Raw genomic sequence first — 26,498 nt, 5'->3', positions numbered from 1 at the left:
ATGTCTAAACTTTTTTGCAGTTTATTTTAATTGACCCAGGAACCCTGATGTAATGAAAATTCCCGTTTTCTTCTATTGTTTTTCTTTTCAACATTAATAGGTATACCAGTGTAATGTGCAAGAAGTTGGGATGTTTTGACACCAATTCTAAATATAAAAGGAAGGCAAAGGGTTTTTTTGGAGGGAGAGAGAGTATTAAGTGAAGCTCTATGAAAATTAGTCCAGGTTTTTTTGTAATGTCTTTACTTAAAACTTAAAGGATAACAGTGAGATACTCAGAATTATTACATGCTGCATCAAATTATAAGCAAAATAGTATTGATTAGAATGAATTGAAATTTAGGATCACTTTGTCTCCATTTTCCTAATTTATAGTTGCTGTGTATAAGCAATATGCCAAACTTCAAATGACTTTGACATTAAGATCAGTTATAGCTTACGGAATATACATAAAATATTCCATCTGAATACCACTTGCATGCTTCTGATGGTTGAAGTACTTTTACTGTTCGGGCTTGTGTATACTACAGAGAATATTGAAGCTGCCACAGTTGATCTTCCAGGGTTCAAATTAGTGGATCTAGTGAAGACACGCTAATTCGAACTGAGATGGTGCTCATGTTGGCACCAGTAGTCCTGCTCCTATGAGGACCTCCTGCTGTGTGGACAATGCCAAAATGTGATTTAAGATACTTTGACTCCAGTTACATAACTAACATAGCTGGAATTGCGTATCTTAAATCAACCTACCCCATTAGTGTAGACCAGGCCTTAATCTCTATCAACTTTCTCCCACAATGCTAGTTTTTTAGTTTTTTAAATTTTCAACGATACTCTTGCACTGTTAGAAGCTGCAAACTGATAAGATTCAGTGACTATTGCCAAGCCTGGGAAGCCAACCAGTAATCATTTATCGTATTAGCCCATATCACTCCTTTACATATATCATAGAAGTACACAGAGAGAATATTACTGGCAAGGATTATGTTGCTGTAGAATTAATGTTATTGAATGAACAAGCAGGTGTCTGACCAGGCTGTGGCTGTAATGATGAAGTATTAGCTTTAAAAACACACATTGAAGCAGAATTTCAGCAAAATCTCAAAACTGAGGCCACTTTCATAAACTTATCTGGTGCCTACAGAACTATATGGACGAATGGCTTTCTCCTGAAAGCCAGCAAAATTATCCCAATGAAATGCATTTTCCTTGTGACCAGGTTAGCAGGCCACCACAGGCCTCAGTCCTACCACCAATCCTGTTCACTAGCTACACCAGTGACCTTTCCTAAACATCGTCATATAATTTTTTTTTTTTTGCTGATAATGTTGCTCTGAACACACAGGCAATGGATTTACCTACTACAGAACAATTTCTAACCAAAGCCCTTAAGCCCATGGAAGAATATTCATGTATTGGCAGCTAAATACACACCCCGTGAAGGCTAATGTGTCAACATTTAATTTCATTTAAAAAATTGAAAGGCTAGAGGAGAACTGCATAAGTACTTTGTGGAGAGTCTTGGTATGTGACATGAGACTGAAGCATCGCATTGCACTAGCACGTGAAAAATATCCATGACCGAATAAAAATATGTGTAAATCAAATCAGAACCTGTCAGGAACACTGGTATGCAAAACTTCCAGAGGTCTCTTCGCTGCCCCTCCCCCACTGTTCAACTGTAAAATTCTGCTCATCTTAACACGTGGATCCCTTGTAAATGCTCAATTTAACACAGTTGTGTAGATCATTGTGGGCGCAGTAAAATCAATACCATAACTGTGGCCTGTCATATTGACACACATCTATCCATCTTAAATTTGTTGTGACATGAAAATCTTTCGGGAGTTCCATTGTGTTTGAGGTAATGAGGATCTTCCATTACATGAAGACCTAAATAATAAACTGAGATTCTGTTGCTGGTCCTAAAGATTCTTTTGGCTTACAATACTAAAGTTCAGATACTTGGGCTCCCCCCAAAGGTCAGCGATCAGCAAGGTGGAAGGACACTAACATCCACAACAAAGACCCAACCAAAGAACTAAATGGCTTTTCACTTCCACTTTGAATCACATTCACATATCTTAGATATGGCACCACATCTACACAGGGCAGATGTGTTTGTCTATGCAAACATTTAGATTATGCCAAATTGAGGAGAACATTTAGTTCATGCCATGCTCCATCTGCTACCTCCTGACACTCATTAATAGTTTGTTAATGTGCTTAAATCTAGTCCTCTTTGAAACAGGGATTAGCGCTTATTATCATTCGCCTTTCTGTGTTGTGCCCTACAGGAAAGATGCTGGCATGAGGAGGACTGAGGGGGGAGGGTGATGACAAGAAGCAGGTAATCTGGTCCAAAAAAATACAAACTTCTTTATAGGGGCCAAATGTAAATCAGATTATAATTTATTCTGCACTATGTTTAAATACCATTTTTCATTGGAAGGATGCACCATAACTTCCAATTATTCTAAACTGGATAATATACTTCTTACATTTCAGCTGAATACCACATCAAACTGTTAGGCCAAAAGGAGTCATTTCACTGTGTGCCTGCCCATTTTCCATGTAGAAATGGTTATATACTTAAGATCTACCCTATATGAACCTATGTAACTGGGTGATTTTTATATGGATTTGCACAATATTTCTATCATTGATTGGTATATGATTAAAAATGTAACCCTTCTGCCAGTAGGAGTTAGCAGCCAGAATGGCTGGGTTCAGTATCTAGGGAGGTTCTTTCAACAAGCTAATAAAACTGGCTCGAGCCCCCACCCAGTAAACTGGGAAATTTCCAACCTGCTCACTGGGTACCTTTAGAGGCAATTCTTTCCCTCTTACAAACACTGAATTTGCGATAGAAACAGAACAGTCTGTTTAATAACAATAATTTAGCAACAACCTGTAGGAACACTGTCAAGGCTTCTTCCCCACTCAGGCATGATAAATGGGGGCCTGCAAAAGTACCCTAAAACCTTATCTTTTCAGGCTTTGGTATAAAATTTCCCCCAAAAATCTTAAAAACCTAACTTTTGGGGATAAAATCCACTGCTATCACCCAAGTAATGATAAGAAAAATCAGGGGAGAGATCACTTGGGAAAGCTCACCCCTTAAGTAAAAACCAGGACACAAAAATTAACCAATGCCAGGTTAATAAAAGAAAAGAGAAAGAACTCTTATTATCAACACAATATTCCTGTTGCAAGCATAAATACTAAATGGAAAAATCACCATGGATCAAGACTTAATTACAAAGGAGAGCAAAACCCATTTTTTTAAATGCCCTGATATCAGATCCCATTTCCCAAGTCATAAAACAATAAAACCTAATGGATTTATCTAAACTTTACCCTACTTACAAATAGTGAAGAGTCTATTCTTGGAGGGAGACATTCTGTCTGTTCCCCTCATTACCTGGAGAGAAACTGCCCAGGGACAAAGGAGAGAAAAACCAAAAATTCCTTTGTCCCAGTTTGAAATTCCTATTGGCTGACTCTACCTGGCTTAGCTAAGGGACATATTTAACCCCTTAGTCTCCAGGCTACTAGTTAACCCTCATGGTCATGATAAACACACATAAACAAAGAAAATCCATAAGCAAGGTACCATCACCAGAACCTGCAGAGCAGAGTCTTTTGCTTAAAGACTTTAGACTTGCTTAAAGATCTTTTAGTTTAACCCCAAATTCATATAATATGGTTTCCTCCCACTTCAAATACCCTTCTCATGGCTTTGTCCAGTCAGTGCAGAGCCAGAGTCCATAGGTACATCATCATGATGTCTCTACTCATTGAGCATGTGGCAATGCCACTTACGTGCCGCTCTTGCCGTCTGCCCTTTTGTCTGCCTGCTGCTGTTCCCATCAACCGCTGCTCCTGCTGGCCAGCCTAGTGATGGATTTGGCTCTAGGCCAAACCTAGTGATTTCAACTCTCTTGGCCCACAGCACAGTCCAACCAAAAGATTCCAGCATCCACTGGAATAACATTTAAAAATAATAAAGAGACACCTTATGGAATCTGTTTTAGTTCTATCATTAGAACAAAGGGGGAAGAGCTCAGCTTATTATATACCAGTTACTTGTTTTGTGTAATTCAAAACACGATTGAGTTAACCAAAAGGCAGTTTAAGCAGGAAAACTTTTGATTGTGTTGCTTAACTAAATTGCTGGGAAGAGGATTGTGCTTTTTAGTATATACAACAACATGGAAAGTTGGCAAGCATACATGTTCTTGCAAATGCACCTTACTGGTCTTAGAAGTTGACCATAAAAGACACAGGTAGTAAATGGGCCTCAAGTTAAGTTACCTTATCTTTGTGTCTGTGTTAATCATCTAATTCCAACAATATAACATACATTTATTAATACTGTACAGTGCATCTGTCTTTTCAGATTCCTTAGTTTTTTGGCTTTATCTTTGTCTTTGTTTTCATTTTGTTTGCTTTTTTATCCTTATAGTTCTGTTTATCTTTTTTTGTTTTTCACTAATGGATACCATCCTTTCTTAGTCTTGAACTGTTTTCTGTATGCATATATCTTTGATTTAAGTCTGTTTTGAAAATTACCAGAAGATGAGATAATCACAGTTAATTCTTAATGCATTTCAGATAAGAATGAAAACAAATAGAAAAACTATGCATGTTGTAGTATTGCAGCAAGCTACATTGAATCTAACAATTTTCTAAGAAAGTGGTCACACTGGAATTGAGGGTTTCAGAAAAAGGAAATGAACAGGGAAATTGCATAGCACACTTGTTGCTTGTAGTTCACTGAGTGCCTTGTTTTATTTCAGAGTTCTGGTCCCCATTTTAGTAACTATCACCGTTGTTAAAGTTTGAAGCTGTTAAGCTCTCACCTTCTATTCTGAAGCTCCCTTGGTGAAAACCTTAACATTCCTGTACCATTACTTCATCTGTATCAAGTTCTCTGATACCCTAGATAGCAATTTCGCTGGCTATCCTATAAAAGTGAAGGGTATAGAGCTTCCCAATAGCCTGCCTAAATTGAGCAGCATTTAGGTCATGATAGCTTCCGTTTCCATTTAATGCAATAAGTTACTCTTCCAACTGAGAAAGAAATAGACATTAAGGAGGGCTGGAAACAGTGCAAAGTAGACTGAATGGTCATAAAATATATTAATGCATCTCCACAGACAGTTTCATCAACAACAGTACTAGTTTGCACAAAAAAAAGTTTTTTTTCACAGATCATTTCTGCATATATTAAAAAGATAAAGAAAACTATCAACACAAATAGAGTTCTTTCTTTCAGGGTCAATATCTAAAAATAAAAACTCTCTTGTTTTTAATATTTTGCTTCCAAGATAGTATCATGAAAAAACCCTTTGATTAAAAAAAGATTGTGTTGGAAATAATTATATAGATGGACTTATATCACTTAGAGTTTAAATGCTATCCCATGTGTTTAGCTTTAGGGGAATTTCAGTTTGTCAAAATTGTCATGAAGCAGATGAAAATACTGTATTCTAAGATGCTGATTATCCACTTGTTAGTAAGCAAATGTACATGTGCACATTTACATATGTAATATTTTGGTACATGAACATCTGCATTTGAAACTGAAAGATTCTAAGGCCTGTAGACCAGATCTTTCTGGAGAATTGCAGCTTTATTTGAAATGCACTTACTGGGGCAGGAAATGAGTCTTTGTCTCATTAAATTGGTTGCATACTCAGCCAAATTGTGAGTTAGATTGTAACTTTACAATCTGGCCTCACTAAAGGGTTGTGCAAAGTCCAGTGCCCCAGGAGCAGACTAGAAAATTGATTGGGAATCAGTTTCCCAATCCTTCTCAGCTCTCCCTTTGTTCTGAAGAGAAGTTGTTTTAGCTCTTTTTGTAAGGCAGCATCTTCCCCTGCTGTGTCCCAGCTAATTAATCTGGATGGCTAATGGGCGGAGAGGGAGAAGGCAGAGGGGAGGCAAGGGTCCTACTCCTCTACCCCTTCCTCACCAATATGCTCACAGAAAGGAATGTCAGGCAAATAGCTCTTGTTCTCTCTCTCCACTGTAGCAGGAAGCACAGTCTCAACAGATATGAGCAGGAGGCACAATGGGGTCTTATTCCTATTCCTTATTCATACAGCAGAGTAAGGGCTTGTGTCAGACTTGCCCACTGACCTTGCTCTGTGAATAGTAGCACTAAGTTGAATAGCACCACTAAGGGAAAGTATAGTGTCAGAATCCAATGCTGGTGCACATCTACATTGCAATTAAATACCTGAAGCTGGCCCATGCCAACTGACTTTGGCTTTTAGGGCTTAGGCTAAAGGGCTGTTTAATTGTGGTATAGACATTCAGGCTCAGACTACAGCTCCAACTCTGGGAGCCTCCTACTTTGCAGGGTCCTAGAGCCTAAGCTCTAGGCCAAGCCTACACATCTATACCACAATTAAACAGCCCCTTGCCCTGCAAGCCTGAGTTAGCTGTCACAGGCCAATCATGGACTTTAGCAGCAATGTAGACATACCCAATGAGGTCTTGATCCAGCAAAGCATTAGTCCTATTAATGGCACCGGGATTACTAATGTACTTACAGTTATACACTTGCTTGCACAAAAGGGAGCATTCCAGAGACTTTCAGCAATATTATTCAAGATTATATTTAATATATTTCAGTAATAGATGGTGCTACATTGTCTAAAATTGTAGAAAAACAGTGGATGGCAAGGTTACAGCAATGGATTTGCTGGAGGGACCTGGATGGAAGGGGAAGCTGATGAAAATTCCCACATATGCTGAGGTCCCAACAATAGGTGTGCTGGGAGGACTTGGAGGGAAAAAGATCTGGTGGAACTCCTCTCCCCCGCTGGTAATTATGGAATAAACGGGGCTACCTTCACTGTTTATCTGCCATGTAGTCCCAGACATCTAATAACTGACAGTCTGATTAAATCCATGTCAAATGTTTTTGTCTCCTGTAGCTGATCAGTAGTGCTGTATTGTGGTGCTGTACTTACAAATTTGTTTGATGCCATTCTTTCCTAATGTGCTTTAAACCCTTCCCCCCCCCCACACACACACACACAAAAACATGCTAACACTGCTATTTCTTTCACAGGAAGGTTTGTAGTGTAAATAACAAATGACAGGACTCATTGTGGGAATAGGTGCCACCGTCAGTAGAAAACGTAAATTAAATGATAAAAGATGGACCAGTTGCTGTAGCATTCCAGTGTCTGTGAGGCAAACATGCATCGTAACTTGACCTTTTTTAAAAGTCTGTAGAAGCAACTGGGAAATTTCCTTATTGGCACTAGAATGTATCCCCTTCATTGGGCAAAAAAGGATTAGTGTGTAGATCTCATTAGGAATCTGCACATGACTTTTTATTATTTAGATAAAAGGAAGAGAATTCCTCAGAATCAAAAGAAAGTCAAAGAAAATAATATCTAGGAACCCAAAGAGGTAGAAAACACTGCTTTAACCATTTTTTTTAAACCTTGATGTGACAGTGCCTGATGATGTAGGATATATGGCAAAAAATGTTTTATCTCATTCATCCAGGGAAATGTTCTTAGTGCAAAAAGCAGGAGAATTCTTAATATTTTAATAAATAGTATTCATAGTAAAATATGAGTCTACTCTGAAACAATTGTACACCAATTTTAGCTTCAGTTGAGGTCAGAATATTTAATTCCGAGAAAATGTTTCTGGTTTCATGAAATGCTAACAAGGAATTTAATTATTTATCTAATTCCTTTGTAGAAATCAGAATTATGGCATTTAAAAATCATAAGGCACCTCTGGTTTATATTTTTTAGTAAGATATTTCGAAGGACATCCTTCATTCTTAATAATATGTTTATGCTTTGGAGCTCTATCTTGTCTTTCCTTTCCACCCTCTTCTCCCTCAAAACCATCTCTAAACAAATTGTAAAAATATGAATGTGCAGCAGATTTGAGCAAACAGCACTGCTGGAACTTTCAGTATAATTTATCTATTTCTTCCATGTATCTTAATAATTAACTATCACTGTAAGGCCCAATTTTATAATACTAATTCAGGCAAAATTGTGAAGACTGTAAGATGTGGCCCATTATCAGTTTTTTGAAAAAACTTAAAAAACAACAAATAGACTAGCAGCACCTTAAAGACTAACAAAACATGTAGGTGGCATCATGAGTTTTCATGGGCACAACCCACTTCTTCAGATCAATGGAGTTATTAAAGGTCCAGTTAAAAAAAAAAAACGGGGGATGGGGTATGGAGTGGAAAAAGAAGGGGAAAAAGGCAGTTTCATAACAAATGCAGTATCAGCCAAACATACGAAAGATCCTTTGAAAAAATGTTATGTTATGTAATAGCAGTATCATGAGAGTATACATTTTTTTTTAGCAAAAAGAGTGTTTGGAATATGTCTTGTGAGATGGTTTCAAAGATGAAAATAATCTATGGGCCAGAATATTTGTTTTATCACTGGAAATTTAATTTCATCTAGATCATTTTGATATGCCATTTTAAAAAACAGAATAAAATAGTATTTTTAAATCTGACATGCAAAATAACTGTATTTGGTGGTAAATCATATTCACAAGTTTAGATTGTAGCAAGAAATATGTGAATGAAGCCATCAGAGTTAACAGGTATATATATGGCATTTTTAGACATATGAAAGATCAAAACAAGAAAGTGGCCAACCTGAAGCACAATCAACAAATGGAAAAAAAGAAGAATGCTCAGTTACTGGAAGAAGTTCGTAGGCGAGAAGACAATATGACAGACAACTCTCAGCACTTGCAGGTGAGTTGATTTATTAATTCGTAATTGTATGTTGGTTTATTACACTTCAAAAATTGCCAGAAAAAGTATTTTCCAATTCATGTGTTGTTTCAAAGATGAATAATGGGTCTGATCTTGAAACACAATGATCGCTCATCTCTCATCAGATGAGGCACTGATAACCTCATGAGATTAGGTCCAATATGTACTTGAAAGAGATCTTCCATATAATGCAAAATAAAAAGTCTCTGAATGAGAATTTGCTAAATACATTAAATATTGAACATAGATATGAAATGCTATCTTCTTGATTTGAATTGGGAATTTCAAATCTTTCACTATCGCCGGACATCTCTCTCTCCCTTTCATTTCACTTGCACACCTTGTACCAAATTCTGCACCTGAATATACCTATTTGACCCTTTTTAATTATAGTAATTTGGAGGACTGCTGAGAGGTATGTATTGGTCTTCTCTTCAGAGTAACATCATTTTCCATTTGGTGTAAATGAAAGAAATGTATTCAATTTCCTGACATTTCAAAATGAAAGGAATGTGGATGTATTTTTTGTTTGTATTTTCCCCTGTAAAATAATTATAAAAGGGTAAGCATTATATTATTCTTTCATAAATGGAGATTTTAAAAAAAATGCTATCACAAGGGAAAAACAGAGATTTTATGAACTAATAGCTTCTCATTTTTAAAGACAGATTGTTACTTTGGTTTCAGAAGAGCTTATACAGTTAATGGATAATCAAAATTCAGAGAAATATCCTGCAAGATAAATCAGCTGATACAATGTAATGATAAAATTGTGTACAGAAAAAACTGATATTGTACCAAAGACTAATACACTATTTGGATACCTTCATTACAGTTATTATTTAGCCTTCTCTGACAGTTGACTAAAAAAACCCCTTTGATCAAAAGTATCTAATATTACAAAATTCTGTGAACCACATGGGCATACCTGGAATCAGTATACACAGACACATTTAAATTTCAGTACACCAGGTTCTATTTTGCTTGATCTGATGGTGTAATGGCTCCCTGAATGTTGTCTAATGATCAAATTTGGCCCTCATGTGCTTTGTACTGTATTGTGTTTCCACTGTGTCTGTGTGCAATATGGAGAATTTACCACCATTATTTATGAACTAATGTTGGCTCTGCAGCTACTAGGTATTTTAGAATCAGTTATAGGACATCATATATCACCCAGGGTCTTGGAAATGTTATAAATGACAGTGTTATATACTGTACTGCAGTATACCATGTAAGATATTTTTAAATAAATCTTGATATGTATGTAGGTTTACCATGGACCATGTAATTTATAAGGATAATATTAGGTTTATATAGTACAGAATGACCATTTAGAGCAGGGGTCTGCAACCTATGGCTCTAGAGCCAAATATGGCTCAGTATGGAACCAAATTTGACTCTTTTGTCATTCCCACAATACACACAACTTTTTAAATTAAAATGAAAAATTAATTCAAAATTTTAAAAACATGACATTACTCATGTCAAGATGACTTTTTTGTTTATTTCACCTTTAACTGTTCATTTTAACAACCATCCATTCTCTCCACTTGTTGGGGGTCATGCATATGCACTTTTCATTTAATTGGTCAATAAATCTTTCTATTATCATACATGATAGTGAGCTCTGTAACCCCCAACAGTAAAAATGGCAAAGAGAAAGAGAGATGACATGTACTGAAATTTTCAAAAAGAATGGACAGACTTGTATGCATTTGTATATAGGTCTGTCTCATTTGTAGTGAGAGACTGTACACAAACAAACAAACAAAAATCATAACAAAATATGTGGCGTTTGCTACAAAATATCTGAGGGAGATGCACGAAAAAAAGATTGTGAGAAGCTTCAGAGAAAAATGAACATTGGACAAAATAGCCTGCTGGCATGGTCAGAAAAAGGTGGAAGCTTAAACTCCATGGCTGTGTCTAGACTGGCAAGTTTTTCTGCAAAATCATCTGCTTTTGCAGAAAAACTTGCCAGCTGTCTACACTGGCCGCTTGAATTTCCGCAAGAACACTGACAATCTCATGTAAGAGCGTCAGTGTTCTTGCGGAAATACTGTGTTGCTCCCGTTTGGGCAAAAGCCCTCTTGCGCAAATCATTTGCACAAGAGGGCCAGTGTAGAGCACAGTACTGTTTTACGCAAAAAAGCCCCGATGGCTAAAATGGCCATTGGGGCTTTTTTGCACAAAAGCGCGTCTAGATTGGCCACGGATGCTTTTCCGCAAAAAGTGCTTTTGCGGAAAAGCGTCCTGCCAATCTAGACGCGCTTTTCCAAAAATGCTTTTAACGGAAAACTTTTCCGTTAAAAGCATTTCCAGAAAATCATGCCAGTGTAGATGTAGCCCACAAGTTTTGCAGGCTCATACAGCATTATTCGAGAGGGGAAGCCTTTCACTGACAGGGATTATGTTAATAGATGCATGCTAAAAATTGGTCATAAACTATTTGACGAGTTTTACAAGAAGTCCAAAATCTTACAGAAAATTCAAGACATGCCATTATCAGCAAAAACAGTTCATGACAGAGCTGTGAAAATGGCTTATCAAATTGACAAGGAAAAAATACAAAATTTGAGTATAGCTACTTATTTTTCATTTGCTTTGGACAAGACAACCAACGTATGTGATGTTAATCATTTGTGTGTTCTGGGATGATATATTTGTGGAAATGCTGTGCACGAAGAAGTGACGGAGATATTACCAATGAAAAATCAAACAAGGGTGAAGACATTCTTACAACTGTGATGAACTTTGTAAATGAGAAAGAAATATAGTTGGCTAATTTTATGTCTGTGTGCACGGGCTGTGCACCCAGCATGGTCAGCAAATACTGAGGATTCATTACTCTTCTCAGAACAGCTAAATTGCCTGCTTTTGAACTTTGCACTGTGCATCAGGAGGCACTTTGTGCGCAATCTTCTAGAACTGAACTCAGAAATTTAATGGGACTTGTCATTAGCATTTTCAATTGGATTCTTGCTTGAGCCCTAAATCACCGTTAATTTCAGTCATTGCTCGAGGAAGTAGATTCTGAATACCCTGATCTACTAATGCACAATGTTCGCTGGTTATATCATGACAAAGTTTTGTCTCATTTTACCACTTGCATTAACAAGATTAAGTTGTTATTGGGTATGAAGGGTGTCAAACACACCGAGCTTTCAAACTGGTTGCTCAAGTTTTACTATCTCGTCGACATTACTTGTCATTAGAATGAATTGAATCTTAAGCTACAAGGGCAAGGAAATACAGTCCTGACTCTGCAGCAGGCAGTGTTTGGATTTAAGTCAAAATTGACTGTCTTCATCAAAGATATTGAGATGGGCAGACTGGACATTTTGAAAGATTATAAATGTTTCATGATTCATATCAGAGAGAGAATCCAAATAACAGTAGCTGCCAGGTTTGTTTCTGAGCTCCAGATGTCAAGTCTCATTTTGTTGACTTTTGCAAGTACAGTGCTCTGTTTAAGTTTATGGTGTGTCCCATAAAGCCTCCCTTGAAGAACTGGATTTGACAATCAATCCAGGCATCTCAGTTAGCGATTTGGAAATGGAAATAACAGATTTCAAGGAGTCAGATATCTGGGTGGAAAAATTCCTGAAGCTGAATTCTGATTTACAATGCCTTGTTCAACAGTGTGCAGAATTGACAAAACTGCACAAATGGGCTGACATGAAGAAACTGGAGCATGATGATCATCTGATTCTGCAAATTTGGAAAGAATTTCCTGTCACATACAACACCATGCAGAATGTCAGCTTTGCCTTACTTTCAATGTTTGTCTCCACACATCAAAGATAATTTGTGTTCAAGATTGACAGAAGACAGCCTGAATGCATGCATGAAGCTGAATTTGACCAGTTATAATATAAACTTCAAAGAAATGTGCGAAAATATGCAGCAGCAGAAGCCCCATTAAATAAAGTCCTTGAATACAATGTTTAATTTATGCTATTATTAATCATGTCAATTATTAGTAATATTAAGTTGTATATTTTCAATCATGCAAATGGGCATTCTTATACGGTTCTTTTTGATGATTTGTTCTGAAATTTGTTGTAGCTTAGCTCTTTGGTTTGAGAAGGTTGCCAATCCCTGATTTAGAGCACTGAATTAGTTTTTAGAAGTTAATTTATCCCAGTAAAGAGAATCTCATTTGATAGCCCAAGAGAGCTTTATTTTTGCCATTGATAGTTTAGAAGGCTGTTGAGGAAACTTTCACTAGAACATAGTTTCAGAAATCTCTTTCTGTGTCTTTGATGTGGTACCCTCTGAGAACACCATGTGGAGCTTTTGTGTCTCATTTTATCTTCTTGTATATAATTATAATATGCCTATTAAATAGGACCAGAATGATATCTTGGATAAATTTTCAAAGAATAAACTCTGTCTCAGATATAGCCCTCTTTTACAACTCAATTGCTATTAAACATTTGCCTAGTAATTAATTATGAAATATTAAAACAATTTTTAAATATTAATCTTCTTTATATGAATTGATTTTTTTCATTTACATTTCTAATTTAGAAGAGTATATGAGGTAGAAATAAATGTCAGCCATAATGTGGCAATTCCTGTATAATAGAACACAGTTATCTTGAGAATGAATGTACAAATTATGGTTATTTTTATCAAAATGAAAAGATGCAGTGTTTCAGTCCAGGATATGTTTACAACCTTTGAATACTTGATTCTACAAACAGCAATATACCTAATAATAGTATGTGTGTCATATTATAGGTAAAAAAAAGAGGAGGAAGTCTTATACAATTGTTCAGAGAAACTGAATGACCTTTTCCTGAATGGAAAGGTCCTTAACTTTCTGTAACCTTAAAAGGTTTATTCACCTAGGCTGTGTCTACACTGGCATGAATTTCCGGAACAGCTTAAAATGGAATACAATTCCGTTTTCAGTTTTTCCAGAAAAGGAGTGTCTACATTGGCAGGCTGCTTTTCCGGAAAAGCCCTTTTTCCGGAAAAGCGTCTGTGGCCAATGTAGATGCGCTTTTCCAGAAAAGAGCCCCGATCGCCATTTTCGCGATCGGGGCTTTTTTCCGGAAAAGACTACTGGGCTGTCTACACTGGGCCTTTTCTGGAACAGTGTTCTAGAATAAGGACTTATGCCTGAGCGAGAGCAGAATAGTTTTTCCGGAATAGCGGCTGGTTTTGTACAGTAGAGCATCGTTGCTTTTCCGGAAATTCAAGGGCCAGTGTAGACAGCTCGCAGCTTATTCTGGAAAAGCGGCTGATTTTCCGGAATAAGTGGCCCAGTGTAGACACAGCCCTTGGCTGTGTCTACACTGGCGCCCTTTTCCATAAAAGTGATGCTAATGAGACCAGTCGGAATTGCAAATCCCCCACGGCATTTGCATGAACATGGCTGCCGCTTTTTTCCGGCTCGGGGTTTTGCCGGAGAAAAGCGCCAGTCTAGACGGGATCTTGTGGAAAATAAGCCCTTTTCTGGAAGATCCCTTATTCCTACTTGAAAGAAGGAATAACGGATCTTGCGGAAAAGGGCTTATTTTCAAGTAGGAATAAGGGATCTTCTGGAAAAGGGCTTATTTTCCACAAGATCCCGTCTAGACTGGCGCTTTTCTCCGGCAAAACCCCGAGCCGGAAAAAAAGCGGCAGCCATGTTCAAGCAAATGCCGCGGGGGATATTTAAATCCCCTGTGGAATTTGCAATTCCGACTGGTCTCATTAGCATCCCTTTTACAGAAAAGGGCGCCAATGTAGACACAGCCCTAGGATAGTGATTTACAGATGAAAAAGGCGTTAAAAGATGTGACAAAACAATAAAAGAGGTTACTCTCTTTTAGACCTTACTTTTGCACTGATCCTTCACTGTGACTTCACAGTTGGTAACGAGGAGTCCTGTGGCACCTTAGAGACTAACAAAAATAAAGAGAGCTTTCGTGGCAGGTTTTACTCACGGGAGTTCATGATTCTATATATTTTTGTTAGTCTCTAAGGTGCCACAGGACTACTAGGTTTTAAAGTTACAGACTAACATGGCTATCCCTCTGAGACTTTTTCACTGTTGACCCACTCTGAGAAAGCTGCTCCCAGGCCATTCCGGTTTGATTACTTACCGGTTCCATAGCCATGGAGTCTCGCTGTTCCCATTGTCGTTAGTGCACCATTTGCAGCCAAGGGGAACCGCAGAAGCAGTGGCCGGGGTGCTTTCTGTGGTTCCCGTTTGCTGCAACCAGCGAACCACAGCCAATGGGAGCCACGAGGCTCCGTGGCTGCAGAGGTAGTAAGTAAACAAACCTGGGCAGCCCAGTAGCAGCTGTCTCAGAGTGGGTCTGCAGACCACTTTGAGAAACACTGCACTAGGTGTTTTCTGACTTGACTGAAAGTTAAAGGATCTGAGCATTTTGAAGGAGATGTTCACCAATGTGAACAAGTCAATCGATGCCAAATCTTTATTTATCTAGAAAACATTATAGGGTATCTTGATCAGAGTCGTACCATCACGGAGAGTGAGACTCTGCATGGTCCTTGGTACACATGTGAAGGGTTGGGATACAATGAGCTTCCAACTCCCTTTGGGCAGTTGCAGTCCATGCATTTGGGGAGTGTGCTGGACTGTTCTATCTCTATTCCCTTAGAAGTGAAAAGGAGATGATGTCACAGCTTTTCCCCTTCCCATCGCAATGCACTAGCCAGCAGAGCTAGCTGGCTCCCTGGGACTTGGTGATATCCTGAACTATACAAAGGCCTTAGAAGCAGACCCACAGCATCTGTCTGCCTGAACCTCTGAGACAGATTCTGGTGTCAGTCCTTATCAGTGTATCTTCTAGGGAGAAACAGCTCAACACTGCTTTTTACTATGGCACAATATAACCCATAAGTAGGCTGATCATCAGGGCCAATCATTGTGTCCTGTTCCAATGAAATCTGAGTTTTATCCTGGCTTTAGTAGTACCTATTGCTGACTGGCCATCTTGTTAATCTTTCCTCACTCCTGGCTCCAGCTTCTTTTTGTCTACTCCTTGTTGATGTCTGTGTTGGGTTCACCGGACTGGATGTGTCCTCCCTTAGTTGCCCACTTCATAAATGGAGTAGACTGGCTGTCATTTCATTGATTAGGTGTGCAAAGCCCATTGGGTTAATGGGCAAGGGTTCAAAAGCAAATAAGAGAGGCATTAAAAACTTATAGAAATCATTGTCAAATGTAAAAGAAATCTTTGAAATGCGAAATGGAGATCTTTTGGAAATGCAAATGACTGTGATTATTGAAAAGCCTAGACTGACCCAGAGCACTGGCACCAGCGTAGAGGTTATTTTGATTGACATCTGAGGCATCTGACTGAAGGTAATTTTGACTTACATCTTTAGCACCTAGTCATATTAAATATTTTAATCTGACTGAAGAGCTGCAAGATAGCTGCTTTCTGCAAGCCTCTAAGCTTTTGATTAAATGTGTGAACACACTGAATTTTTAATATTTCTGTTCTAAATTGATACTTAGTCTAAACAAATTAGATTATAATGAGATAACTTGTGTCAACTCATTTTCTCTCCCAATGAGCAATTAGCTCACCGCTGGAATATGGATATGTGTTATCATTTGGAAGGCATGATAATATTTCTATCAGCAGAGAGATTTTGAGCCTGGGTGGCTTTGGTTTAAACTCTTTACAGTGGAAAGGGCACATGGTGAAGTCATGGCTGTGATTTTAGCATTGCCTCAACTAACAATCAGATAAAATGGAAAGCATAGTCAATCTTTATATTAAGTTTCCATTTATAAATAGCATATAAATAGTTAATAAATTATTAATAGATGTTTTAATGCATGGTAAATCAATTGTTATACATTCCTATAGAATCCCATCAATCAGTATGTTGCTTTGTCATGTGGCTTATAGCTATCTGTAACACCTTCTACTGGATGTGCTTACAACACATATTACTGCTGTCTGTAATATGCTCATAACATCTGTTAATAATTTATTAACCTTTTATAAACCATTTATAAATGCAACCTTGATGTAAAGAGTGACCTAAAATTCTTTGATCAAGTGTAATTGAGTCTTGATAATATGTGAGATCATAGCTACCTGGCTGTGGCTCCAAGGGTCTGATGTGACAGTTCAGGACATATCCTGTAGCTCTGGCTCTATCGCTCTCCCCCCAAACCAATCAGGGCTCCTACACTGGGAACTGAGAAGGAGTTGGTGAGCAAGAGCATAAAGCTGGCCCTGGGGTAGTTCGAAATTCCCTACCGCACCAGTTCTCAAGCAGGCACATATACCTCTGGGTATAATGAGAAATCTTCTGGGGGCACATCAACTCATCTTGATTTTTACCTAGTTTTACAACAGGGATACATTAAAACCATTAACGAAGTCAGAACAAACTCAAATTTCATGCAGAAAATAATTTGTTTATACTGCTCTATATACTTTACACCGGAATGTAAGTATATTTATATTTTAGTTGATGTATTTTATAATTATAATGTAAAAAATGAAAAAATATTCAGTAATAGTATGCGATGACAGTTTTGTATTTTTATACCTGCTTTTATAAGCAAGTGAGGCATAACTTGGGGTTGTGCAAGACAAATAAGATTCCTGTAAGGGGTGAAATAATCTGGAAAGACTGACAGTTGCTGCCCTAGAGGAACCCTCTGAAAATCAGTTAGCTGGGTTTCTAGCTAGTTTGCACAGATGGAGCAGGGAGAGAGGTTCTGTCCTTAATTGCAACTACAACTGCTTACTTGCTATGTGACAGGTTTCAAGAAATTCAGAACTCAATATATTGTTACTGTGAAACCTCAGCCTCACAACAACATCAGTTTCTTCCTGAAACTTATAAGTCTCATGGCATAGTGTGCATATACAATACCTTTGACTTGACTCAGGATGAGGCACCTTCAAAGATGGTTCAGAATTGAGTATCTTCCTTGGCTTGACAATTTCCAGAACTTAGTGATCATGTCTCAGAAGGTTCTAGACTCTCCCTTCTTGTGGTAGATGGTGGCCAACTATGTCTACTGCGGGAATTCACTTCAATCTCCCTTAGCTCTTGGCTTTAATTGATACTTCAGGTGTAATTTTTGGATTGGTATAAAATGGAGGGACCTTCAGAAAAATGTCCTGAAAATTAAGGTTTCTTATATTTCAGAGCTTTCCTTCCACAAATCAAGGTCAAACCTGTGTGAATCCTGAGATATCCATGTCGCTTCTAACATATATTATAGAAAATTGGGTGGGAGGAGTCGACCTGGTCCATTTTGCCAAGAAGCTGTATGACCTTGAGGATGGCATAGTAGTCATCTACTCTCTTCCCTGGTTCTTCATTTGCCTTGCAAAGACAACATTTTTGCAGATGACTTGAACAGAAATTGTAGTGATCAACATGGATGATCTCTCAATCACTTCATGGTGACACTAGTCTTTCATAGCTATGGGACTTCTCAAATACTTCTCTTTACAGCAAATGGGAACAAGAAATATACTTGTTTTGGTCTATAGGATAACAGGGATGGTGGTTTTCTGACAGATATCTTTATCTTCGACTGGAATAGAAAGTTGTATACATTTCTTGCTCTACCATTGGTACTGTAATATTGATAAACTGGAAAAGCACAGTGCTGGAGTTGAGGTTGTAGCTCTACATTTTTTAATTGAACATTTAACTGCAAAAGGGATCATAGCCATTGTTTTTTGGAGGGCTTTGACATCAATGCCAAAAGTGCATAGGCTCCTAGGAATACTTGATATATTGGTAATCTGTCTAAAGGACTGCAGCGAATGCTGTAAGTAAGTACCCTCTCTTTCTTTTAACCACCCTCCACACCAGTAATTCCTTTTACATTTTCAACTTTATTTTAAAGTAAATATGAAGTTATTTATTACAGATATGGGATCAACATGTGGCTATCTATACACAGCTTTCTCAGCTGTGTAATTAAGTCTTCAAATATTTAACCTCTATTATAAAGCAAAAGATCTGTTCACATTTTGAAGACAAAATATTATCAAAACACATATAGATATCTGAGATTATTATACCTGTTTATTATCATTTTTAAAAATTTGCAGTCCAGATGCATGTTTAAGTTGAGTAAACATGCACCCTCAAGCAGAGCCCAGGCTTTCTTGGTTGGGACAGCGATCAAGTCCGCACCGGGATGCTAGCCTGCTGGGGGACTTCCAGGAGACATTGACCCTGGAGGCTTTCGAGGTAGCCAGTGATTTGATTGAGCTATCCCCCTCTTCTACCCTGGCACCAACCATGGGAAAGGATCGAGACCCTGGCTTGTGCCATTCAGAGCCTAGGGCACTGGGTGCCCCAACACCGGAGCCTAAGAAACACCGCTCCACTACGGCCTTCCATGGTGCTTTGGGCCCGAGTGCAGCACCGCCTACAGGACCGGCACTGATGGCAACCTCAACTCCGGCCGATGCCTCAGCACCCGACTCGGCACCAGGACAAGGGTCTCAACTGACATGAAGCGCAGCAACCGCGACCACTAACTCCGGCAACTGCAACCACTGACTCTGTTCAAGGTCTTCTGGGCTTGGGCCTGCCCATGCCTCTTCCTCCTCCTCCTCCTCCCCGCTAGCACTGGGGTAAACTAGAGTTGATGGCTAAGCACGCCCCATCAGCTGCACTGACTGCATCTGCCTCCACCCTGCCATGATCAGCCTCGGAGTACTCCCCTGACTCAGAAGCGGAGTCCACATGGTAATCCAGGGGCTCCAGGTCCAGATCTCAGCACTGTTCCCTCTTCCATCAGGCATGGCACCGGAGCATCTCTGCTCATTAGCAGTATCACTTGGTGCATCTGGTCCCGGTACCAGTATTGCAGCAGAACTGGTCCCTACAGGCTCCAGGCCTGTCTCAATGGCCCTTTTGGACCCCATGGGCCTATTATCAGAGCCTGGGCATGGGTCCATCTAGATCAGAGTTGGTCTGCTCTGGGTCCCAGGTGCTAGTCAGAAAGGCCTATGTGTCGGGACATAGCAAACCAGGAGATTCTGCTGTCTTGCTATGCCTATAACACCTGGGCCCCTGGATAAGTTCACCGAACTGCTTCTCAGAGACTTTCGCCCCAAGTTTAGAGCCCTCTTGTAGGAAGGCAGGGTGATCTCTAGGGCCGGGATCCAGGCTGCCCTCAGAGCTGCTGACACCGCTGCACGTGCCATGGCTATGGGGGTAGTTATGCGCTGCAGCTCATGGTTGCACCATTCTGGGGTGCCTCCTGAAATGCAGAACACCATTCAGGACCTCCCCTCTGAGGGCCTCTCCCTATTTTCCAAGCAGATGGACCAACACCTGTGCAGCCTCAAAGATACCCGGGCCACCCCAAAGACTTTGGGTATTCATACCCCAGCTACCCAGCGGCACTCCTTCTTAGGCAGGAATGCCCCTAGGTCCTCTCAGCAGGGCGCGTGCCCCAACTTCCATCGCCGCAATAGGAACGGTAGCAGAAAGAATGGCAGGCGCTGTCCTCGGCCGCCCCAGGACCAAAGCGAGGGCCCGCCTAGTAAATCCTAAGGACCTCATCAAGGGTTTGAGGGTACGCCCAAGGACAGTCTATCAGCCTCACCCCTCCTCTTTTGGGACTGCCTATTCCCTTTCCACTGGTCCTGGAAATCTATTACCTTGAATTGTTGGGTCCTAGAAATGGTGGGAAGGGGGTATGCCATCCCCTTAAGTTCTTCTCCTCCCTACCATCCTTCTGCCCCATCCCTCTTTAGGGACTCCTCTCACAAGCTTCTCCTGAGGGAAGAGATGCTTCAGCTCCTCACCCTAGGGGCCGCAGAGGCAGTTACCCTGGCAGTATCGAGCAGGAGCTTTTATTCCTGGTATTTTCTGGTCCCCAAGACCAACGGTGGGTTTTGCCCTATCCTGGACCTCTAGAACCTCAACACTTTCATCGTCAAGAAGAAATTCAAGATGGTAACTCTGGCATCCAACCTCCATGATCTCCGCACTAGGAGAAGGAATGCGGCCGTCTACGGCCGCATAGCGACTGCCATGGCCCGCAAGGGACACAGGCGCTCCCGGGAGCAGGTGCTCATTAAAGTGAAGCAGCTGCGGCAGGGGTACGCCAGGGCCACCAGGGACGGCGCTGCAGCAGGGGCTGACACCTGCCCCTACTTCCCCGCCCTCGACCGACTCTTGGGGGGGGGGGCGGGGCAGTCCGTACCAGCCCGGGGGACAGCGAGCCGGGACCGGAGGGCCCTGACCCGGGCACACCGGAGGGGCCACCGCAGGATGTCCCAACACCGGAGTCGGCAGGATCATCCAGGGAGACCGTACCAGGTAAGTAGTTCGAATTAAGTAGTTTGTGGGGGGGGGGGCGGGAGGGAGACCAGAGACCACGCGCGTGGGCCATGCCTTCCACGGATCACGCAGACACCTGTGCACGTGCGAGCATGTTCCATGCCACCCTTGGGCAGGTGGCTCCAGCTGCGTGACACCCAGGGGCCATGGCCCAATAGGCACATGCTTGTGCGAAGAGACCTGACATGTCCAGACCCCGGGGCGGGACCCATCAGGATGCTTTCCCTTCACATGTTCCCTCTACACGGAGGAAGGGGACATCTCCCCCTCTCCTCCGCTGCCCCGGCCACACTATACATGGCACAGGGACATGGGTGCGGTCTTGGGGCAGCTCCCAGTCCCGGGGAGAGCCAGACATCCTGACCATGGCCTCTGTACAAGCACAGCGGCTCTGACGGTGCAGGACATGGTCACCCTCACATTGCGGGGTGGGGGAGAGGGCTGGGCATCATCCTCTGCGTCCCAAGGGAGAACTGACCACTTCTCTTCTTTCTCTACAGCTGCACCAGCTGCTCGTGCAGGGTGCACCACCCCGCACGGAGCAGGAGTATTGGGACCAGCACCTGGGGTCCTTGCGAGCCCTGCACCGCACACTGGAGGCCTGGATGCGGGCAGACCTGCAGCTCCGCCAGGAGCAGCTGGCTGAGTTCCGAGGGCTGAGCACAAACCTGCAGGTCCTGCTGCAGAGCATGGTGCCCCGTGCTGGTCCTGCACCTACTGCCCCCCCCCAACTGCTGTCCCTCCTCCCACTCCTGCCCCCCCCTCCCACGTCTTCCTCCTCAACCCCCACACCCTCTTCCTCAATGTCCACACCCCCCACCTCAACCACCGCACCCTCCACCCCATCCCGCCGGGGATGCCGAGGCCCCCTCCCTCGCCGTGCTGGGAGGTGGTTGGCCCGGTGAGACCCCCACCCCTGATCCTTGAGTTTCCCCACCCCCTCCTTTCCCTTGCTTCCCCCTTATAGCTCCCTCCTCCCAGTTTTCCCCCTCCCCTCTCCCACCCTCTCTCTTCCCCTCTCCCACCTCCTTTTCCCAGTCTCCCCCAGTTTTGTGGAATAAAGAGAGTTTCTATTTTTGAACACGTGTCCTTTATTTTGTACATCAGGAAGGAGGGCTAGGGAAGGGTAAGTGGAAGGAGGTGAGGGAGGAATGGGGTATGAGCCCCCGATGGGGAGGACTGGGGTGGCTCTGCGGGCTCCTCGGGGTGGAAGCGCTCCTGCAGCCTCCCAATTGACACCCCCCCCGGATGGCAGCCTGCGGCAAGTGCAGCCGGGCTGATGGCCGAGTGCTGTGATGTGCTGAGTGTAGGCACTCCAAGCCAGGACTGCTTTGCAAGCGGGGAACCCCTAAGAAATGTCTGTCCGGGGTGGGGGTCGGGTCCCTTTAAGCACAGCCCTCAGCTAGCCTGAGACAGCAGCTCCACGCTCTAAGTCCTACTCTGATGCCCTGCCGGCACTGCTTCTGGCCATCCTTAACCTCGGTTCAGGGTCCACTCTGTGTGGACATGCTAGTTCGAATTAGCAAAATGCTAATTCGAACTAGTTTTTTAGTCTGGATGTACTAATTCGCATTAGCTTAGTTCGAATTAACTAATTCAAACTAAGTTAGTTCGAATTAGTGCCGTAGTGTAGACATACCCATAAAGAGCAGGCACTGCACATTTTGGATGTTAGAAGGGCCTCAGCCTTTTATTTGGAGAGAACAAAGCCCTTCTGCAAGTCTCCTCAGCTCTTTGTTGCCATCGTGGAGCAGCTGAAGGTCCAGCTGGTTTCCATGCAAAGGATCTCATCCTGGCATGCTTTACGGAATGCTATGGGCTGGCAGGGGTCCTGGCTCCTTCCCTTATGGCCCACTCTACAAGAGCACAGGCCTCCTCTGCAGCTTTTTTGCCCCAGGTCATGATCCCGGACATCTGCAGGGCAGCCTCGTTATCCTCCATCCACACTTTTGCCAATCAGTACACGCTTACACATCAGGCCAGGGAGGATGCTGCCCTGGGTAGTGCTCTCCTCCACTTGATGGAAGGTTAGAACTCTGATCCTGCCTTCTGGGATTTCTGCTTTGGAGTGACCTACATGGAACGACATAAGCAAGCACCCGAAGAAAAAAGAATAGTTACTTACCTTGTAACTGTTGTTCTTCAAGATGTGTTGCTCATGTCCATTCCAAATCCCACCTTCCTCCCCTTCCTCGGAGTAGTCCAATAAGAAGGAATAGACGGCGTAGAGGGCCAGCAGGGGCATATGTTGACTGGACATTGGCGCAACTCCAGGGCGCTCCCCTGTTGGCCTGACGAGTACTGCTAAAGGAAACATTTCTGACGACGTGTGCACGCTGCGTGTACATACTTATATGGAATGGACATAAGCAACACTTCTTCTTCGAGTGGCCCCGGTGGGTGTTCCACTCTCGGTGTCAGGCTCGTCCCGACGCCGCAGGTCGGAGATTTTTCTTAGCCGTAGTTGGCCGGGCCGCGCATGCACGGTAAGCACCACACGCCGTTCACGCCCTTTTGTTTCGCATAGTCCAGCTCCCGCCAGTTCCTTTCAACCGTCCTCAGTGGCAGATGGAGCGCAATGTCTCTCCACAGAAGCAATCTATTACTGTACAGAATAGTTAGATTTTAGTGTTAGTATTTAGTTAGTGTACCTGTTAGAACGTTCTTGTTGTTTAAAAAAAAAATTCTCTCAGTTATTTAGTTAGAACTTTGTTCGTTAGTTTACAGAGTTAGATTCACAATGCCTGGTTCCCCAGGTTTTAAAAAAATGCTCGGAATGTCGAGAGGCCATGCCCGCATTCGACGGGCATGCCGCATGCATCCACTGCCTTGGTGAAATGCATGTTCCACAAATTTGCGTTCACTGCACAAAATTAAAGGCCAGGGCCCGAAGAGATAGGGAGATGCGCCTAAAAATGATCTCCCTTGATAAGGCGCTTCAACCAAGGACTCCCTCTCCGCGACCCTCTTCTGAACCTTCTAGGTCGCATAAGTGGGCAGCTTCTCCCCTGCCGTCTACAGCCGCCAAGAAGGTCAGGCCGTCACCTGCGTGATCTCTCCCTGCTGTTTTTGAGACTCGAATCAGCAAGGGAAATAAGCCCGGGACCTCTGGTGTTCTCCAGAAGCCAGTGAAGACCACTGCTCTGGCACCGAAACTCCCGGCGCCAAAGCTCCCAGCCCCAAGATCACCGGCCTCAAGATTGCTGGCACCGAGATCGCCAGCACCGTCGCTGTCACCGGTACACAAGGGCACTGAGGACCTCTCTCCAGCACTGCAGTCTCTGGCACCGTCAGTAGCATCATCTCCTCTGATGCCTGGACATTCACCAAGTCCCTTGGCTTCGGTTCTCATGCCCCTTGATTCAGCACCATGGACAGTCAGTCCACGCTCTTCAAAGTCTGCTTCCGCACCGACTACCGAGGGAGAAGCTTCCAGACAACGATCATCGGACCTGCATGTCTCCTCGGTGCCCACGAAGGCTGCCCAGAAATCTAGGGCACGGCACATATCAGTCTCGCCTTCACCTATCTTCTCCCCAGCACCATCTCTGTCTCCACCTAGCTGTCTATCGCCGGTTAGTTGATGATATTACAGCCCTTCGAGATGCACAATCTCTCTGGTCACAGATGGAAGGCAACACTGTTCGGGATATTGGGACAGATGCTCCCGGTCTCCATCAAGGAGATCTTATTATGGGCCTTACTCACTGAATAGATCCCCGTACTCACCTTGTCACCATCGCCATGGTAGCAGGACGTCCTCGTGCCATTCCTCGCCTGCTAGATCCCAACATGATTGCGGCTATCGTCACAGACCTCATTACTACTCGAGGCACTCTCACGCATCATATGCATATTTGTGCTCATCTTGCGCTTGTCGTTCACCTCAAAACGTAACTCCCCAGGTTGCATCCCACCCAGTGGATCATCCTCCACCGCCATCTGAACCGACCCAGGACACACAAGCTCAAGTCTCGGAACCTGAGGAAGAGTAACTGTCTGACCCGGAGGAGCCGGAGCCACAAACGTTGTCAACTGACCAATCATCTTCATCACCGGACGAAGCAGTATTCCCAGGCGATATGTCACCCCCCGACCACCTGAAACACTTTCAGGAGTTATTCAAACATGTTGCAGAGTCCCAGCAAGTATAACTGGCAGAGATACAAACCAAACAGTATAAACTGCTCAAAAACCTACAACCTCAACAAAGGGTGAAAATGGCAATACCCACTGATGACGCAATTATGGAATCTGTGGAGGAGATCTGGCAGACACCAACCTCAATGCCTCCAACACAAGCGAGCAGACAAGTGGTACTTTGTCTCCTCGAAGGGATTAGAATTCTTGTTTAACCACCCACAACCAAATTCTTTGGTAGTTGATGCTGCTCAGCACAGGTCTAAAACGCCCCAATATACAAATACGGCTGGTGACAAGGACACAAAGAAGCATGACATTTTCGGGAGGAAAGTGTTTTCATCTGCTACGCTGCTCCTTCATATAGCAAATTACTCTGTGCTGCTATCAAATCATAGTTTTGATAACTGTTCAAAAATTGACGGACTTACTCTAGTACCTCCCTGACTCCAAAAAGCCCATACTTAAAGCCATCGTTCAAGAGGACTGCAATGCAGCGAGAGCCAGTATGCAGATTGCTATGGACGTGGCCAACACATCAGCATGAGCTATGGCAACAACTATTGCCATGCAATGATAGTCATGGCTTGCTGCAGCGGCGGTTGCAAGGGAACTTCAGAACAAGGTGGAGGACCTTCCCTTCGAGAAGTGTAAGGGTAAAGACTCCCGAACTACACTATGCACTCTGGGCATGTATACCCCTCTAGCAGGAGGAAGAGATATTACCCGTATCAAAAGCGGTTCAATTTCCAGTTCCATAGGCAGCAACGTCGTCCCTTTGACCAGCCCAGATAGAAACAAAGAGTGCAGTGCAAATGCGTCCAACTGTCACGCACGACCGCTCAACCAGGCCAGAAGCAGCAAATTTGACTCCTCCGTCGAGGTCTGCAAACCACTTGCCATTGTTGAACCAACCACCCAGGACCATCTATTTCATCACAGCTTACGGCCCTTTTACCACCGATGGGCCGAAATAACTACGGATCGATGGGTCTTAGAGTTCGTAAGGTCCGGTTTTGCAATCCCATTTACTTCCAACCACTTCAAATACTTCATATCAGGTGCGACTGTCAGAATTCTTACAGACAATGTAGCTACGATGTTTTATATAAACAGGCAAGGGGGAGCGAGATCATGATCCCTTTGTGCCGAAGTGATATAATTGTGGAATTGGTGCTTAACAAACAACATCAACCTAATCGCATCATACTTACCAGGCATCAACAATACCATAGCGGACAGTCTCAGC

General features: G+C 42.6%; 1 protein-coding gene across 8 annotated transcripts in view; it reads left to right on the top strand.

Annotated features, from left to right (window-relative positions):
• The window catches only part of ERC2 (ELKS/RAB6-interacting/CAST family member 2), a 1,139,467-nt gene that overhangs the window by 590,781 nt on the left and 522,188 nt on the right, over window positions 1–26,498 (top strand). For all 8 annotated transcript variants that reach the window (XR_016350432.1, XM_075938891.2, XM_075938890.2 and 5 more), the window contains one exon: window positions 8,635–8,770. Coding sequence is in view for 7 of the 8 variants with exons in the window: in XM_075938891.2 (XP_075795006.2) it covers window positions 8,635–8,770 (136 nt within the window). In the remaining variant the exon portion in view is untranslated. The remainder of the gene's footprint in view (window positions 1–8,634; window positions 8,771–26,498) is intronic.

Source organism: Pelodiscus sinensis, chromosome 11, assembly GCF_052426305.1.
Source record: "Pelodiscus sinensis isolate ZL-2025 chromosome 11, ASM5242630v1, whole genome shotgun sequence".
In the NCBI taxonomy this organism is placed as follows: domain Eukaryota; kingdom Metazoa; phylum Chordata; order Testudines; family Trionychidae; genus Pelodiscus; species Pelodiscus sinensis.
This window is presented reverse-complemented; position numbering and strand designations above follow the sequence as displayed.